The 17,592-nt window shown below is 38.2% G+C and overlaps 4 protein-coding genes and 2 pseudogenes across 5 annotated transcripts; 4 read left to right on the forward strand and 2 right to left on the reverse strand.

The window, feature by feature from the left end:
• Positions 1 to 2,623: 2,623 nt before the first annotated feature.
• LOC106294078 (anther-specific protein BCP1) lies at positions 2,624 to 3,193 on the reverse strand. The gene has a single exon (XM_013729695.1). It carries the CDS (start codon positions 3,137 to 3,139, stop codon positions 2,780 to 2,782), a length of 360 nt encoding a protein of 119 aa, XP_013585149.1. The 5' UTR covers positions 3,140 to 3,193; the 3' UTR covers positions 2,624 to 2,779.
• A 1,089-nt stretch (positions 3,194 to 4,282) lies between these two features.
• LOC106294976 (T-complex protein 1 subunit epsilon-like) lies at positions 4,283 to 7,382 on the forward strand. The gene is made up of 9 exons (XM_013730707.1): positions 4,283 to 4,608; positions 5,119 to 5,437; positions 5,527 to 5,875; positions 6,020 to 6,152; positions 6,232 to 6,284; positions 6,385 to 6,487; positions 6,638 to 6,804; positions 6,912 to 7,025; positions 7,114 to 7,382. The coding sequence occupies exons 1-9, from the start codon at positions 4,410 to 4,412 to the stop codon at positions 7,282 to 7,284; spliced, it is 1,608 nt and encodes a 535-aa protein (XP_013586161.1). The 5' UTR covers positions 4,283 to 4,409; the 3' UTR covers positions 7,285 to 7,382.
• Positions 7,383 to 7,633: 251 nt separating this feature from the next.
• LOC106294977 (ALBINO3-like protein 1, chloroplastic) lies at positions 7,634 to 10,640 on the reverse strand. Its single transcript, XM_013730708.1, has 10 exons — positions 10,166 to 10,640; positions 9,959 to 10,069; positions 9,795 to 9,869; positions 9,474 to 9,534; positions 9,316 to 9,389; positions 9,101 to 9,205; positions 8,782 to 8,895; positions 8,473 to 8,576; positions 8,165 to 8,395; positions 7,634 to 8,083 (listed from the first exon to the last, which is right to left on the reverse strand). Exons 1-10 carry the CDS (start codon positions 10,502 to 10,504, stop codon positions 7,825 to 7,827), a joined length of 1,473 nt encoding a protein of 490 aa, XP_013586162.1. The 5' UTR covers positions 10,505 to 10,640; the 3' UTR covers positions 7,634 to 7,824.
• A 141-nt stretch (positions 10,641 to 10,781) lies between these two features.
• On the forward strand, positions 10,782 to 15,434 carry LOC106344592 (annotated as a pseudogene).
• Positions 11,367 to 13,688, forward strand: LOC106293434. Of its 2 annotated transcripts, none has more exons than XM_013729111.1 (8): positions 11,367 to 11,637; positions 12,140 to 12,245; positions 12,330 to 12,410; positions 12,500 to 12,535; positions 12,795 to 12,860; positions 12,983 to 13,036; positions 13,137 to 13,246; positions 13,348 to 13,688. In XM_013729111.1, the coding sequence occupies exons 2-7, from the start codon at positions 12,164 to 12,166 to the stop codon at positions 13,139 to 13,141; spliced, it is 324 nt and encodes a 107-aa protein (XP_013584565.1). In that variant the 5' UTR covers positions 11,367 to 11,637; positions 12,140 to 12,163; the 3' UTR covers positions 13,142 to 13,246; positions 13,348 to 13,688. The 2 variants fall into 2 exon arrangements, with proteins under 2 accessions (XP_013584565.1, XP_013584564.1); XM_013729110.1 differs by lacking the exon at positions 11,367 to 11,637 and adding an exon at positions 11,961 to 12,060.
• Positions 15,435 to 15,759: 325 nt separating the features above from the next.
• Positions 15,760 to 16,723, forward strand: LOC106344593 (annotated as a pseudogene).
• Positions 16,724 to 17,592: the final 869 nt, after the last annotated feature.

A 17,592-nucleotide genomic window follows, 5' to 3' on the forward strand; every position in this document is an offset into this window, starting at 1 on the left:
CAGAAAGAAAGTATTAAGAGATTTAGGCACCAACTGACTTTACCACCCTGAGCTGGATTTCTCTTCAGCTAGCTGGATTACTCTTCAGCTTTTTTTTTTTTTTTTTTTTGATTTGGATCAGAGATCTCTTTTTCTTTTTTTTTTTGATTTGCAGGGTTGGCTCAGCTGGCTTACAATAGATAGAAAGATAAGAGAAGTGTTTGATGGAATGAATGATCTGAGTAGTCAAAATCACAGACCCCAACCTTCAAGTGGCTCTGATACCACTTGGTGCAGCCTGGGTATGGCTTCTGCTCCTGGATCACTTGAAGGGGAATGGAATAGGGTTGTCCTTGGAGGCTACTAGCACTCTGCTGGACTATGGACGTCTCTCTGAAGCGATGGAATGGCTACAGAGATGGATTGCTACTCAAAGACACAAGATCACCTTGTATTGTCTAAGATGGGATTCACAGGAATTCCTTCCTTTAAGTGAGATCAATGTTCTTGAGCTGAACAGAGAAAGCTAGAGACAAGACAACAAAGTTGACTGAATAATTCTTAGATTGAAAGTTGAGAAAGCAAAGCTGCCTCCCCCATGTCTTAAAGAAATCGGCAGAAAACCCTAGAAGTAAACCAAGATGGTTTAATTCTAATTCTAATCTTAATCCAATTGAAATTGATTTATTTTAAAATACTAATTGTCTTTGGTTTAAATTAAATGAAAGCCCAATAACCAAAACCCTTACAAAGTAATTAAATTAAACCAACAGGCTGGTTTATTTTGATCTCCTTGTCTTGATCCAAGACCCACGATTTTGGCTATCTCCTGGAGCATTTCCTCTTGTGCTCTCAGCCTTGATCTAGTAGTTGGTCCACTCCACACACTGGTTGGCTCACATGGTGTTCCACTCTGGTTCTGGTTCTCTTCAGTATCCTCAGCTTCACTTCTCTCTTCTACGGCAGTCTCATCACTTAGCTCATCCTCATCAGTCTCACTCAACTCCTCTTCTATGTCTCTGGTCATGGGTACACCACCAACGCAATGGTGGAACTAGTACTTCAAGTCTACAATAATGGTCGACCATATGTTTGCACTTTGGAGTCTCGTACTACTCTGCTTAACATAATTTAGATTTAAAAATTAATCATTCAACCAAAGATTAAAGCTTAAACAAACATTTATTCCAACTCCTCTCCTTTTTGGTTTAGAAATTCGAGAAACTTAAAAGACATAAATATGTTGATGATTACTTTTATGTCGGTACATTTCAACTGGGATCTGTTTTACTACTTTAGTATCAACCTAGGATTAAGAGGCACTGATATCCCTTTCTTTGTATTACATGTGAATTATCATCAAAATGAGGCTGATTTTGATCAAATTCCATTTAATTTCGGGAAAATTACATGTTTACCACTTTTAACCACCACTTTTCATTTTTGCCATCGCTAAAGAGACATTTTCAAAAATTATCTTCTTCGTTAAGTGGCAAAAGACTTTTATGCCATTGTTCTTTACATATATAATAAATAAATATTTAAATAAACAAAAATCTAAAAAAATAAAAAATAATTTTTTAATTTTTTTTCGAATTATACTATTTCGAAATTCAAACCCTAAACCCTAAAACTCAACTCTAAACCCTAAACCATCAATCCTAAACCCTATTTTTTTTAAATACGAACCCTAAACCCTGAAACATCAACTCTAAACCCTAAACTCCGAAACATCAACTCTAAACTCTAAACCTTCAACTGTAAACCCTAAAACATCAACTCTAAACCCTAAACCCTAAACCCTAAACCTTCAACTCTAAACCCTAAACCCTAAACCCTAAAACCCTAGAGTTGATGTTTTAGGGTTTAAATTTGAAGATTTAGGAGTTTAGGGTTTAGGGTTTATCTTTAGGGTTTAGAGTTGATGTTTTAGGGTATAGATTTGAAGGTTTAGGGTTTTAGGGTTTAGGGTTCGATTTTCAGAAAAATATAGGTTTTAGGGTTTAGGGTTTACGTTTAGGGTATATAGTTGATGTTTTAGGGTTTAGATTTGAAGGTTTAGGGTTTAGGGTTTAGAGTTGATATTTTGTGGTTTAGGGTTTAGAGTTTATATTTCATAGTTTAGTGTTTAGAGTTGAAGATTTAGTGTTTAAAGTTGATGTTTTAAGTTTAGATTTCGGGTTTAAGGTTTACGTTTAGGGTTTAGAGTTCGATGTTTTAGGGTTTAGAGTTGATGTTTCATGGTTTAGGGTTTAGAGTTGATGATTTAGGGTTTAGAGTTGATGATTTAGGGTTTAGAGTTGATGATTTAGGGTTTAGAGTTGATGATTTAGGGTTTAGAGTTGATGTTTTAAGTTTAGATTAGTTAACCATATGTTTTTTTTTTGTCAAAGTTAATTAAAAGGTTATAAATGTTTTTTACCTTTCATTAAAGATGATGGTAAAAGTGGTTAATGTAAACATGAAAAGTGGTATTTTGAAAACGGTATTTTTGGCAATTTCCCTTTAATCTCTCATGAATCATCCAATTATGTTTTCATCTGACAAATCAGATCATATTCAACTAATAACGCAATCTACAATTGTTACGTATTCTGCATTTCAAAAACATGGAAAATTGGCAGACTGCTCAATCCGTAATTCTTTATTTTATATTGCTAAGGAAAGTTTTATTTTCAGCTTATTTCAAGGACATCGTTTCTCATAACCAAGGAGAAACAAATTACAACATGATCATCACAATATCCATATATATAAATAGTCTTTACTCAAAAATGATATTCTCATGAAAAAACACGCCTCAGAAAAACAAGAAAGAACCGACGATGGATGTAACACCCGCAACGACCGCAGAAACTCCAAGAGCCGCCGCGCCGCTGTCAGCAGAATCGGCAGAGCCTGAAGGTCCATTGCTACCGTAGGACGAGTCACTTCCTAGAGGACCAGCCACAGCTACGTCATCATCACCAGGAGAAGCAGCTACATCGTCGTCGGTGGTTCCAATGGTGTCCTCGGACACTGGAGATTCAACCTCAGGTGTGGAAGTAGATGGAGCTTTGGAAGGTGACGCTGAAGGAGACGGAGAGGAGGCAGCTGCGGCGAGGCCAAGGACGGCCAAGAACACGAGGCCAAAAACTACAATAACGTTTTGGCGACCCATTCTTCTCTCTGTCTCTTTCTACGTAGCTCTTTTTTATTTTTTTAGGGTTTGAGGTTTGAGATTGTGATGATTGGAGAAGATTTGGGTTTGATGTGTACATATAGCTGTTTTGTGTGACTGATTTTTTTTAGAAAAGGTTACTACGATGGAGGAATACCGTTCAATCCAATTTAGATCGAATGGAGTGCCTAAAAACGGGTTTGCTAAGATAAACATTTTTGAATGGTAACATGCCAATGAATTGATTGGATACGAAATTATAATTTTGTTTTCATTTATTGATGAGCCGGATAAAATGAATGTTCACAGTATGAATGTTATGTTATAAGCTTGTTATAGAAACCTGATATTCCAACTTCTAATACATTAAAATGAACGCATGCAGAATTGTTTTTGATAAGCGTCCAAGTACTATTCTTATTGCTCATCGAACCGATTACAATCTCAAGTCACCAAACGTGCCTTGAGCCTTCAAAGCCAGAGAACAAGCTCTCTGAATCTGCCTTCAATAGTTCAATGTACATAGACGCTTCTCTGAAATTGCCCAAACAACTAACTCTCTATAATCTTTTAATAAATCCTCAACAACACTCATAGATCCTTATTTATATTCCCCATGTTCAGTAACCGGCGCCAAGCCTCTCAATGAATCAGCACACATCATCAACACTAGCCTTCAGTATCTATCAGTTTTCTTGTTAAAGTCAGAGTTAACTGATTGTATAATTTGATCAAATAGAGAAACTAAGCTGAAACATTATTAACTTGGGATTAATTAGAAACTATTCACATCCAAAATATGAATTGGAATACTCCCAATTCGGGAAAATGAATTAAGAAGATATTTGATTGCACTAAACATATTTTCACTCTGGGATGCCTTGTAAAAATTCAATCAGACATCATATAGATTTTAGGGTGAAATATTCACTCTAGTCTGTAGAAACCAGTAAGTATACCATATATACTCAACTCCAACAAACCTAAATAATCGAACGTAAAAAGTTGCATGATAATTAAAAAAAAGGCTTACCACTTTCTGGACCTGAAAAAGGATAGATGGGCTTTAATTCTTAAGCCCAATAATTTTCGAAGGCCCTTGAATTTAATCTACGATTCTGTGTCATCATCATCAGCGGATCTGCTAGGGTTTTCACACTCGAACCATTTTCGCTCTGAAACCCACTCTTCATTTTTCTTAGCAGTGAGAGAGAAAAAAAAAACAAGATCTGAACTTGGATCGGATCGAGGAAAGTTTGAAGCTCGAAAAATGGCGCTGGCGTTCGACGAGTTCGGGCGTCCGTTCATAATACTGAGGGAGCAGGATCAGAAGACGCGTCTCAGAGGCATCGATGCTCAGAAAGCCAATATCGCCGCCGGCAAAGCGGTGGCTCGGATCCTCCGCTCCTCTCTCGGACCTAAGGGAATGGACAAGATGCTTCAGGGACCTGACGGAGACGTCACCATCAGTTCGTTTCTCACCTTCTTAATTTCGAATCTGCTTTTGAATTCTTGTTTCATTTTTGGGTGCTTGATTAGGGTCGATGCACCACCATTTTGATTAGTGGACCCATTTAACAATCAATTCGGTAGTGCCTGTGAGGATGTGAACTAAGCTGCGAAGCTCAAATTAGTGCTTAAATGCTAATGAATACTTTATTTGGTAGCATTGAATTAAAGATTAGGTCTCTTCTGTGTTTCTTATGTTATCTTAAGAAAACAGGCTCTTTTTTTTCATGGAAAATTTTCTAATATTTGTAACAGCATCTACTGGATATGCAAAATATGGTTTCTTTTAACAACACAACAAGATGCTGTTTTGTGTACGCATTTCTCGTTCTTGACTCATCTCGCTTACCAGTATTTGAAGACACGTAAACTGATTCAAAGTCGTATCTTTTGTGTGAAGCATGGTACTTTTTTCCCCCCTTTTTGTTTGCTATCTTGTTTGTAACTTGGCCGTTTTTTTGTTTATCTAGCGAACGATGGTGCAACTATCTTGGAGCAAATGGATGTTGACAACCAGATTGCAAAACTTATGGTCGAACTCTCTCGGAGTCAGGATTATGAAATCGGTGACGGCACAACAGGCGTTGTTGTCATGGCTGGTGCGCTTCTGGAGCAAGCTGAACGTCAACTTGATAGGGGGATTCATCCTATCCGTGTCGCTGAGGGATATGAGATGGCTTCTAGGGTAGCAGTTGAGCATTTGGAGCGTATATCTCAAAAGTTTGAGTTCGACGTTAATAATTTCGAGCCACTGGTCCAAACATGCATGACTACTCTGTCCTCGAAGATGTAAGATTTACCCTCCAATAATTGTTTTTTATTATGGTTTTGTAGAATATTGTCCTGATTTTTTTTGTTATTTTTGTTCATTGGTACAGTGTGAATCGATGCAAGCGCAGTTTAGCTGAGATTGCTGTCAAAGCAGTTCTTGCTGTTGCTGATTTGGAGAGAAGGGATGTCAACTTAGATCTGATAAAAATAGAGGGCAAAGTTGGGGGAAACTTGGAGGACACTGAGCTTATATACGGAATACTGGTTGACAAAGACATGAGTCATCCACAGATGCCAAAGCAAATTGAAGATGCCCATATTGCCATTTTGACTTGCCCGTTTGAGCCACCGAAGCCTAAGACTAAGCATAAGGTGGACATTGACACAGTGGAGAAGTTTGAGACATTGCGCAAGCAAGAGCAGCAATATTTCGATGAGATGGTTCAGAAGTGCAAGGTTGGTTTTTAAATTTTCTGTCATTGTGATTTGGAAATTGACTATTGTGTGAGTTACTGGAAAAAGGCTTCTTTTTTTTTTACAGTGAAGATTAGTTGTCACATTGCATTTTATTTTATAATTTCCTATGCTTTTAAATTGCAGGATGTTGGTGCTACATTGGTTATTTGCCAATGGGGATTCGATGATGAGGCAAACCATCTATTGATGCACAGGAATTTGCCTGCTGTCAGATGGGTCGGGGGTGTTGAATTAGAACTTATCGCAATAGCCACAGGTATGGGATTTCTCCAAGCATCTACTGTTAACGATTTAATCAGCTTTCTAGAGCTGACGGGATATTTGTCTTTGTGTAGGCGGCAGAATTGTTCCAAGATTCCAGGAATTGACCCCAGAGAAGTTAGGGAAGGTACTATTTACTCTCACTTGGTGTTTGCCCGTTAAATGAGTGGCATGTTAAATTCGTTTAAATCAGACCATTGAATCCTCACATTTATTCCTGTTCTTAGGCTGGTATGGTGCGTGAAAAATCATTTGGCACAACAAAAGAACGAATGCTGTATATTGAGCACTGCGCAAACTCAAAAGCTGTCACTATTTTCATCCGTGGAGGTACTTGTATACTTTTTGTAACAACTCTGACTTTTAAGTAGCCTACGAGCTATAAAATTTGATTTACTGAGTTTATTGTGCTTCAATGTATATGCTGGACAAAGATATTGCACTTATTGATTAACAATTCGTTTTTGGGATATGGTTTAGGTAACAAAATGATGATAGACGAAACTAAGCGTAGTATCCACGATGCTTTGTGTGTGGCGAGGAATCTCATCCGCAATAAGTCAATTGTATATGGAGGTGGTGCAGCTGAAATCGCATGCTCACTTGCGGTTGATGCAGCTGCTGATAAATACCCTGGCGTCGAGCAGGTAAAAGACGATCTTTGCTCTTCTCTTTGAGTCTGTAGTGAATTCATCTATTTCACAAATCTCAACGCTGAAGACTTGATATGTTACAACTGCTTCCGTCTATGCAGTATGCAATAAGGGCATTTGCAGAAGCTTTGGACTCTGTCCCTATGGCTCTAGCAGAGAACAGTGGGTTACAGCCCATTGAGACACTCTCTGCGGTTAAATCTCAGCAACTTAAGGTAAGTGACCTGGCTATCCATTTCGCCATTGAAATGTTTGTTCGGTTACTAATCAAAACATTGGCATTTGTGGGTGTATGATGAACAGGAGAATATTCCTTTTTATGGAATAGATTGCAATGATGTGGGAACAAACGATATGAGGGAGCAAAACGTGTTTGAAACATTGATCGGGAAGCAGCAGCAGATCTTGCTTGCAACTCAAGTCGTTAAGATGATTCTAAAGATCGACGATGTTATCTCTAATTCTGAATACTGATATGATGTTCTGCTGAAACCTTTGTCCCTTTGGCCTCTTGTTTTACTTTCTATTAGCTTTTGATACTATTCAACAACATTGTTCCCCTCTTGCAAGCTTTTATTTTAAGAACATCCTCATTCTGTGTTCTTGATTCTAACTTTATCCTACTCAAGTGATTTTCCGGCACGGAACCAAACAGCATTCAGAAAGATTATTGCCAAACTGTCTATCGAGTTTGCAGAAAGTCATTTTCATTTTTTAGGATACGATGTGTTGCCTTTGATCCATCGCCAAAATCATTCTTCAGTTTCTGCATGCATTATCTATTCAAATTTTAATAACAGATGAAGACAAGTGTCACAGTGTATAGGCTTTTAGAGTAAAAACCATTGTCGTATGAGAGCAAAACCTTCTGTTTATACGTAAAGAATATGCAAGGAACATGAACTTAGCTTCCACGACTTACAAAAACCCACTTGGCCATTTCTTTCTGCACAAATACTAAAACCTGAAAGATCACTTTTCCTCAATCTGCCTATAGGTGTTTGTTTACCACTTCTATGATTCATGAGAATGGTGTTGCTCTGCATCATGGCCAACGCCGAGTTTCCCATTAGTAGTCTCGTCCTTTTGAATGGAGGCCTTCCCATTCACAGCGACAGAGCCATCAGCTGTTTCTTCCGCAGCTGTATCAGATTTTCCTTCAAGTTCCTGTGCGCTGTCTGTATTTTGATTTGACAGAGCTGCTTCAGCTTTCTGCCTCTCCTCTTCTTTCTCTCTACGTCTCTTTGCTTCTTGCTCTTTGAGCAGCCTAAACCTGGGAATTACATCCATATGTTAAAAACAAGAAATAGCTTCTAGTAATGAATGAGAGAGGTTTCAGATTATTTAGTCACACCTTTCGCCAGGTTTGGGCCCTTCCGAGGTCACTTTTTCACCATCCTTCTTTCTTGGTATTTTCAGTTCTGAAACAGACTTCTGAACTGGCGGTTGTGAGATAGACTTGTCAACTTTTTGAGTTTTGTCTTCCTTCGTGACCAAATTAGTGAACTTCTCCATTGGATTTTTGGCACCACCATATTTTTGAAGCCATACTTGCTGTGCTGTGCTCAAAATGTTGTTGGTCAACCTGCAAACGCACAAGTGAGAAAAAACAGCCACTCCCCACGCGAATATATAAAAGGCCAGCTGTTGGTGAGCTCTCACCAGTAAAGACTTAAACCAGAAGGAACTGATAGTGCAAAATAGCCAATCATCAGCGGTAGAAACTTCGTCACCGCTTGTGAGCTCTTCATGGCTGGATCATCACTCTAAGAAACGACATGAAAATAAAAAATGCTACACCAAGTATTTCAATGCTGCTTAAAGGACTCTCTCTGTTGGTTGAATTTAGTTAACTGAGTGAGCTTTGAGGACGTACAGCAGTTTACATATCCTCATAACCAGCTTATTGTTCACGCTAAAAGGAGACACTACTAAATAGACAATCACAAATGCCAGAACATGCTGCTATACCTGCGGCTGAGAGGACTGCATAATCTGAATGGAGAGATACTGAGAGAAGATGAGCAATAGAGGCAAGACAAGATATGCTAATGTGTCTGACCATCCGAGTGGTGGGTGTCCCTCCTGAGATATAAATTTAAAATTTATAGACATTAGCAATGAGGTCCAAGTCCAACACCCTCTCCGCTCAAGTCCTCTTCAATCAGTTCATTTTATATGCTTGAGTAAGTAACGTCACACAGAGTTCACAAGAACTAGGAGTGTAGTCTGGATTCCATTGATAAAATATCCACGCTACTTAATATCGAAGTTCAAGATTGGTACTTACAATGAAAGGGAAGAGCCATGAAATTCCACTGCCACTCTGTCTTGCAGCAACAGTAGTTGGACCGGCAAGGGAAGGAATCCAGAAAAAGCCTTCCGTCAAGAGCCCCTTAAAGTTAGAAACAAGCATCAAACAAACAACTTGTCAGGAAAGAACCTCGAAGGCGTTGACTGAAATATATAGATAATAGTTTTTTTTCTTTCTTTCTGCAGGTACACCTCATCCGCAACATTTGAGAGGGCTCTATATAGGCCAATCCAGACTGGTATGGTAGCTAGTGTGGGGAGACAGCCTAACAGAATAAAATGAAAATATAGCATAATTTTACAAGCATTTTCTTGACCATAGGATGAAAATCTGAAACTACAAACTGTACCTGCAAAAGGATTGATTCCAGCAAGTTTATACAATCTGGCAGTTTCAAGTTGAATTTTCTCCTGCAAAGATAAACATAAAGCTTAGGAAACTTATTTTTTTTAAAGGCAAAATGGTTACCTCATAAAAAAATAAAAAATCTATAATGTTCATTAGAATAACTCGAAAATGATGGAACCAATAGCTTGACACTCTGTTAACTTAAATCTAACAACTAATGACTGATCCAGACTATGACTTAGTACGGCATCAGGAAATGCCTTTCTTTAGTACCACAAAAAAGGAGAAAAACAAGGTTGCAGTATGGAAGAAAAGGGTTCACCTGATCACCAGCATACCGTTCCTGAATTGCCTTAATCTGAGGCTGCAAAGATTTCATAGCCATAGTAGATTCGACCTACAGAGAAAAGAACCACCATCTCAATTTAAAAAAAAAAGGTTGAATCATGGATTTAACAAGTTAGTAGAAACAAAAGTGAAAAGAACCTGCTTTTTAGTCAGTGGGAACGTAGCAGCCTTAACAAGCACGGTGAGTAGAATGATAGCGAAACCATAAGAATAAGGAACGTTTACAGTTGATAGCCCATCTTTCAAAACCTGCAATTCAAATTCAATTACACATACCAACATAATCAATTCACTAACTCTCACTTCTAATAAAAAAAAAAAGAGAGAGACAGAAACTTTTATGACCTTGAGGATAGTTTCCATGTAATTGGCTATTCCAGTGAACCAATCACTGTTCTGGTTTGTCGTGGTGGTAATGGTAGTGCCGGAAACAGAATCGAAGGTCTCGGAGGACGAGACGGCGGCATCGGCGATCGTGTAGAGAAGACTCTCGACATGTTCTTTGACCAAATCGAGAGAAACGGGGCCTGGACTGAACCCGAATTGAGCCACCAGAATCCGACGATAAGACGAAGAGGACGACGGTCTGTGGCTGAAACGGGAGCGGCGGAGATGGAGGACTTCGCCGGTGGAGAAAGACGAGAGGAGAAGGTTCGTCGGCTTTAGTGATATCGAAGAAGCCATCTCCAGCTACAACAAAGCTAAAGGAGATTTAGGTTTTGGATTCAGAAAGGATTTGGATTTTCAGCAGTATTGTTTCTTGCTTCACGTCTAGTCTCTCAGTGCGCGAGACACCGACCGTCAAGTACAGCGAACACAAACTTTTTGTTTTGTCTGAAACATCTATCTATCTTGACGTCAGCACAAACAAACTTCTACTTGGGCCTATAATCATTATTAGTAAGCCCATTAGGGGCCTAATTAAAATATAGGCCGATCGCCTCGCCGTGATTTTGAATTGATGATTTACACGGCGATTGATAACTTATACCTGACGGAAGAGCAGATAAAGACTTCACCTTCAAGGAAAGGTGGGATAGATGAAGCAACCGAAGTGGCACTTAGAATCTATGGATGTGATTGTGATCTCATCCAGGAAGGTGGAATATTGCTCAACCTGTATCTTATTTATTGATTTCATTATGATTTCAAAGCTCAAATGTCACCATGGTGTGATTTTTCCTTAAAACATTTGTAATTGTTGAATCTATAGACGACCACAAGCAGTTATGGCTACTGGGGCAGGCTCTTTTCCACAGGCTCTAGTGCAAAGAAGTCTCTTGCAAAATTTGATGTTAAGGTACTTACCTGAGGCCTTTTTAAGTTCTTTAGTCTAAGTACAGTGACCTTTAAGTTTATGTCTCTTGACTCTTGAAGGCTTTCTTTTAACTGATTGTAGCTGCAAGCTGTGTCTGGCTTCCATCAAAACTGGAAGAGAAACCTAAAAAGGCAAAGACAGGTCATCGATGTGTTCCACAGGATGGAGTGTCGCAGGGAGAAAAGTACTTTTACCTATAGATCATCTTGATTTGTTTTCCAAGTTTAGTATCTCTACTTGCATTGTTACATGACCAATTGCATATTTGTCATCTTGAAAATGCTTTTTGTTCATCGTTTTGGTAACTCAACTTGTTGATTTTTCTGCAGAAGTACTCTGAGCTGAAAGTTGAGTTAAGCAGAATTGAGAGACATATACTTAATGATGGGTTTTGTTTGCCATTTTGAACATCGTCACAAGTTCATTTCAAACTACCTTGCTACATTTGAAACACCTCCTGAACTTTTAGGCAAAAAGCTTGGAACCTGGATAATGATAGGTAACCTCAAATTTTTACTAATAGATATTTGAGAGAATTGCTCTTTGTCAAGTCTTCTTGTCCTTGCGATGAAGGCGAGGTAGGGGTTTACAGTAACTTTGTTTGTTTGTGGTTTACTCCAGTAATTATAAAAAATAATATGAGTTAGTCTAGTAATTAGTAGAATAATTAGATATAATATATACAAAAATAAATTTTTATTTTTACTTGCTGATCCGCGAGAGTTAAGTGACCTCAAAATAACGGCGGTGTCGGTAAAAAGTCATAAGTAAGTCAAACAAACCAGCAAAATAGTCAAACTCATAAAAGAATCTCTTTTTTTTTATATTCTCCTGCTCCGTTTCTTGATTCATTCAAGACCCATCTATATTTCTTCCTAGGGACTGTGATTGTAAAAACATGGATGAGGAATTTACAAGATACGTAAGATTACAATCCATGCATCAAGAACTTCCAAGTAATATTGTGGTGAATCCTTTTCTGATTCTTTCTTCTTTCTCAGGCTGCAACAAGAATCAAAGAATACATGAAAGACAACAGGAGCAAGGATGAAATTGTGAGGATTCTACAACAACAACATGCTATCCCAGTTTACTTGACCATGAAAGGTAAAGTGATTTACTTTACTCTACCATCGTTAGTGGTGCGAGCCGAAAGAGTCTTTCAATCATTCGATCTTTGTGTTTTTGTAGCTTGGGATCAAATTGAAATCGAGTCTCCAGGTTTCTTTGAGGAGTATTTTGTCCAAACACTGTTGAACCCCGATGCAGAAAGTGAGCAAAGAAAACAAACAAACAAACAAAAACCCTATTCCTTTCTTGCCACTCAAGTTTCATTCTTGTGTTTTTTTTTATTTGGCCATCGACTGATCAAGGACCTACTCAACTCGCATCAACTTGTAAGTTCCCTCAAATATTATTATTCGAATTTGTATATTTCTAGAGAATGTAGTTATTGTATATATTGTTTTATAAATATCCTAGATACGTGTAGATTAGATATGATCGAATCCAATTGTTAAAGATTTTATATATTCGACACTAGTGGTTTCACCGTCTTTAAATCTGCGTGTCATCAGTCTCTCTCTCGAATGAAACAATCTCGAGTTTCTTTTAGCTCCTATTGTTGAGATTATTTGTCTCTGCTTCTTCTTCTAGCAATGGGGACTGCTGGGAGAGATACTGGTGCATCATCATCATCCTTGCATGTTCCTCCTCCAACTGGTGATGCCCTTATCCCTGTGCAGCAGGCACTTTCTTCCGGTAATTAACACTTTTGATTGTATACTCCTAAAATAGAAATCTGTTTGTTAACATTAATTATATTGTCCCTGCTTCTCTAACAGGAACTGCTCAAAATGTCCCGATAGTTACTCGTGCACAAGTTCCTCCACTAACTGGTGATTCCCTAAGCCCTGTGCAGCTTCCTTTGCTGTTTGTTTTTTCGTTGTCTACTACTAAAATAATAGAAGAATCTGTTTGTTTGTCCCTGTTTCTAGTACTAACGAGAACTGCTTAAAATGTCCCGAGAGATAATCGTGCATCATCATCATCATCGCAAGTTCCTCCCGAAACTGCCAATGCTCCTGTGCAGCAACCACTTTCTCCCAGTAATGATGCTAGTCGCTTTTTTCCTCTCTTTTGTTTTTCATTAATTATGTGCCTTCCTTGTGTTCTTATTTGTTACTGTTTTGGATTTGGTTTCTTGCAGAAACTGAAATTTTGATGAAGATCTTAGCTACCTTGGTTGAGATGAAGAGTAAACAAGACCAGATGCTCCATCTAATGTCCGATGGACGTATGAGAACCCGAGATGAGTAGGACCAGACTCAACAAGAGTCACCGGACTCAAGAAGGCAGCGACTTGACTGAGACACCAGAAGTTTGGGATTACAAGAACTGATTGCAGAGACTTATTGTTTCTACGATGTTTGTTTACTTTCTTAATCTCATCTGTGTTGCTATGATGCTGAATACTTAATCTTATCTATGTTGTTATGATGCTGACTCTTTAATCTCACAAATGTTGTTGTGATGCTTCTTACTCTTTAATCTCAGCTAAGTCAGTTTAAGAAAAAACATTTTATATGTTTTCTTGTTGGGTGTCTCAAGGCTTTCTCTTGTTCGGCTCAAACCTGAAACTTTTGAGCCAAGACTCCCACTCTTCTACCATCGTTCTGTGCTTCTAACTTCTTAGACAGAGTGAAGTTCCTCGATCCTCTAAAAGTTGACTCGAGCTTTCAATACAATTCTTGATTCATTTATGTCTCCTCTCAAATTGTGGCTCCTTCTCCTTGAGCTCATTGCACAATGACCTCAAAAATGCCGCTTCTGTGCACTGCAAACTCCTAAAACACATGTGAAATGCTGGACGAACCAAACACTAACATCAAGAACGTGGGTATGTGTGTGTGAAATGCTGGACTAACCAAACGCTAACATAAAGCTCAAATGTCACAATGGTGTGATTTTTCCTTAAAACATTTGTATCGTTGAATCTATAGACGACCACGTCCACAAGCACTTATGGCTACTGGGCAGGTTCTTTTCCACAGGTTCTAGTGCAAAGAAGTCTCTTGCCAAATTTTAGGTTCTGTCTCTTGACTCTTGAGGGCTTTCTTTTAACAGATTGTAGCTGCGAGCTGTGTCTGGCTTGCATCAAAACTGGAAGAGAACCCAAAAAGGCAAGACGGGTCATCGTTGTGTTCCACAGGATGGAGTGTCGCAGGGAGAAGTACTTTTACCTATAGATCATCTTGATTTGTTTTCCAACTTTAGTATCTCTACTTGCATTGTTACATGACCAATTGCATATTTGTCATCTTGGATGTTTTCATGTCTGTTGGCTACTGCATACTGGAACAGCTCTTGTTTTTTTAAATGATGAGTTTTGTATGCCATGTTGAACATCCTCACAAGTTCATTTCGAACTACCTTGCCACACTTGAAACACCTCCTGAACTGAGACAAGAAGCTTGGAACTTGGCTAATGATAGGTAACCTCAGATTTTTTACATTCAGTGTCTGCTTTTATCTTATTCGACCTCTAATGATATGTCTATATATGCAGTCTGCTTACAACCCTTTGTGTAAGGTGCAGAAGTGAAGTTGTAGCTTGTGGGGTCGTGTATGCTGCTGACTGCTGCCCGCAGGTTTCAAGTACCTCTCCCAGATAATCCACCCTGGTGGAAATCATTTGATGCAGATAAATCTGGTATTGACCAAGTGTGTAGAGTTCTTGCTCTTCTATACAGTCTACCGAAGGCTCAGTATATCTCAGTTTGCAAGGATGAGAAGCCATTTACATTTTCCACTAGATCCGGGAATACTCAAGCTCAATCATCTACAAAGGTGAGGTAGCTCGCTATCTAAGTTTTTATGATCATGTTGAGTTCATTTATTATAGGAGAAAACAGAATAGCTTTTGCTGGATTACATGTTTTAATCAGAGTTTTGTCTGAAGTACATTCCCTCTGTGTTGCAGGATGTTTTACCGGCAGTTCATTCCGTTGATACCAAGTGTGTTCAGCTAATAACGAGTCTAAGGATGGAATGATTACTACGCCTCATGAAAAGCCTACAGATTCGAAGAAGAGCGAACCTGAGTCAAACAGTCTACCAATTGGTGGATTTGAGTGGATTTATGAGTGTGTGTTTTTTTTGGTAAAATGGATTTATGAGTTTTTAAAGTTAAAAATACAAAGAAGCAAATATTGAACTGAACTTTGTTATTTTGATAGATATGTACTATTGATTTTCCCAATATTTTTTCTGCCCCAGGTTTCACATACGAATTGAACATGTTCCTCTAATAATTCCCCCTAATACACGTTCCTCTTAAAAAAAAATACATCTATAAAGGGGGAAAATACATAAAAAGGGAGAAAATTTGACATAAAATACACGTTTGGCATAAAACCACTATGTCCATTATATGTTTCTTTTTACTTTATCAAGTTTGAAAGTTTTCTATTTTTAAAATTTTCCAGTTATCCAATTTGTACAATTCCTAACTAATATTTTCCACTTTCTATTGTATGGGTACATCATATTTATATATAATCTCTATTACATAGTAAAAAATACACAAGATATATATAAACACCCCAAACTAAAAGCATCAATGGAAGAATCACAACAAAAACCACAAGAACGTGGAAAAGGTTCACATGTTCAATAAAGTCTTCAATAGATTGTGTTGATGCAGGTTTATGTGATAGTAATGGCCTATTCAACAAATTCACAGTGAAGAAAAGAATCCTACCTACTCTCAATCAAACACATGGGAGCTCCAAAACTTTTAGCCACTACATAAACAAGATGAAGATTTTGAAAACAAAGTATCTAAGTGGTGATGAACTTCTTCGCTTTAGTTTTGGGTTTGAATGTGATTCAACCACAAAACGGTTTATGGCTCGAGAAGAAGTATGGACTGAATATATAAAGGTGAAAGGATAACACAATACAAGACTATACTATTATATATTTTTCTTTATATTAATTTTTTCTAAAGTTTAAGCACTTCCGAGTTACAAAAAAATTGTGGTGAAACCTTTGAAGAATTAGATGATCTCAATGTTATATTTGAAAGGAATTAAACAACATGCAAAAGTGCTATTGATTAGGTGATCCCACTGATGCTCGAACAACTGGAATGGGGGAAACAAAAAAGGAACAAACAAATTATGGTAAGAATTTTCTTTTAATGTCCAAGAAAATTATGAATCACAGTCATGTTTTTGCAGTCCTTCAAACGATACTTTGAAAAAAACCCGCACTAAGAAAGAGACAAAAAATTAATTAATTCATTCATTCAAAAAGAATGTGACAAAAAAGCTTATACTGAGATTATCGATTTAACAACGATTATTCATAAACTTTTCAATTTGATAGAAGAAAAAGAAACAAAACAGAAACAAGAAGCTCATGAAAGAGAAGCAGAGAAAATGAAGAATAATTTATGGAAAATTATCAAAGAAGTTTCTGATTTGGAGGAAGATGTATGTTATGATGCCGTTAAAATGATTCATCAACTAGGAATGATAGATGCATTCATTAGCATGTCTATTGATGAACCTTGTGGTTAATGATATCTTGCATATTTCCATTGTCTTATTCATTCACCCATGTGCATTTTGATCATATAGACTAGGATTTAGTCATGTTTAGGTTGCATTTTGCATACATGAGTCTTTATTAGGTATTGGAATACCACATGGAGTTCTTGGAGACATTTGGATGCATTTGGAGCTCAAAAGAGGTGATCTAGGTGATCATTGGACGAGCAGAGCATGGGAGCGACATCACGGAGCGACGCCATGAGGTCGCTCCAAACTACCTCTCAGAGCGACCTCGCTGGAGCGACCCCGAGAAGTCGCTCGCCATTTCATCCCGGTGGAAGCCAAAAACGGAGCCGGAGCGACCTATCAGAGCGACCACTCCAGGTCGCTCCCGAAGCCCAAAGCGACTTGGCCAGAGTGACACCCCGAGGTCGCTCGCATTTCTATCGCGTGACGACAACACAATGGAGCGACCTCTCAGAGCGACCCACTGAGGTCGCTCCCGAAGCCCGGAGCGACGTGCCGAGGTCGCTCCGCGTCTATTTGTTTGGTCGAATTCATGTTTTCTAAGGGCCTTTTGGTCATTTCATTATGCACGTTTTTACTTTTCAAAAACCTATGTTTTAAGTACATTTGGCAGCCACCAGGAGGATTATCTTTTGTTCTTAAGAAAAACCTTGGGAAAGTTCATCTCTTGAATCATTCTTGTTCATCTAGTTATTGCAATTCTGTGTTTCCAATTCATTGTTGTATCCCTCTGTATGATGAATCTGAAATCCAAATTGGGTTTAAGAGGAATCATGAAGAGTAGTGAGTAATCACCATTTGAATTCATGGGTTAGGAAGATTAAGGGTGATTAGGTTAGAGCTAGGATGTTTTAGTGTAGATCATTCCA

This window comes from Brassica oleracea, chromosome C5 (assembly GCF_000695525.1).
Source record: "Brassica oleracea var. oleracea cultivar TO1000 chromosome C5, BOL, whole genome shotgun sequence".
Taxonomy (NCBI): Eukaryota; Viridiplantae; Streptophyta; class Magnoliopsida; order Brassicales; family Brassicaceae; genus Brassica; species Brassica oleracea.

Bases quoted from the DNA above. Each gene is read 5' to 3' on its own strand.
- LOC106294078 (XM_013729695.1), bottom strand. From the start codon at position 3,139: ATGGGTCGCCAAAACGTTATTGTAGTTTTTGGCCTCGTGTTCTTGGCC.
- LOC106294976 (XM_013730707.1), top strand. From the start codon at position 4,410: ATGGCGCTGGCGTTCGACGAGTTCGGGCGTCCGTTCATAATACTGAGG. The intron at 5,438-5,526 runs GTAAGATTTACC...TCATTGGTACAG, and splicing joins ACTACTCTGTCCTCGAAGAT to TGTGAATCGATGCAAGCGCA. The intron at 6,153-6,231 runs GTATGGGATTTC...GTCTTTGTGTAG, and splicing joins ACTTATCGCAATAGCCACAG to GCGGCAGAATTGTTCCAAGA.
- LOC106294977 (XM_013730708.1), bottom strand. From the start codon at position 10,504: ATGGCTTCTTCGATATCACTAAAGCCGACGAACCTTCTCCTCTCGTCT. The intron at 10,070-10,165 runs GTCATAAAAGTT...TTTGAATTGCAG, and splicing joins ACATGGAAACTATCCTCAAG to GTTTTGAAAGATGGGCTATC. The intron at 9,390-9,473 runs GTACAGTTTGTA...TTATTCTGTTAG, and splicing joins TGGAATCAATCCTTTTGCAG to GCTGTCTCCCCACACTAGCT.
- LOC106293434 (XM_013729110.1), top strand. From the start codon at position 12,037: ATGGATGAGGAATTTACAAGATAC. The intron at 12,246-12,329 runs GTAAAGTGATTT...GTGTTTTTGTAG, and splicing joins AGTTTACTTGACCATGAAAG to CTTGGGATCAAATTGAAATC. The intron at 12,411-12,499 runs GTGAGCAAAGAA...TTATTTGGCCAT, and splicing joins GTTGAACCCCGATGCAGAAA to CGACTGATCAAGGACCTACT.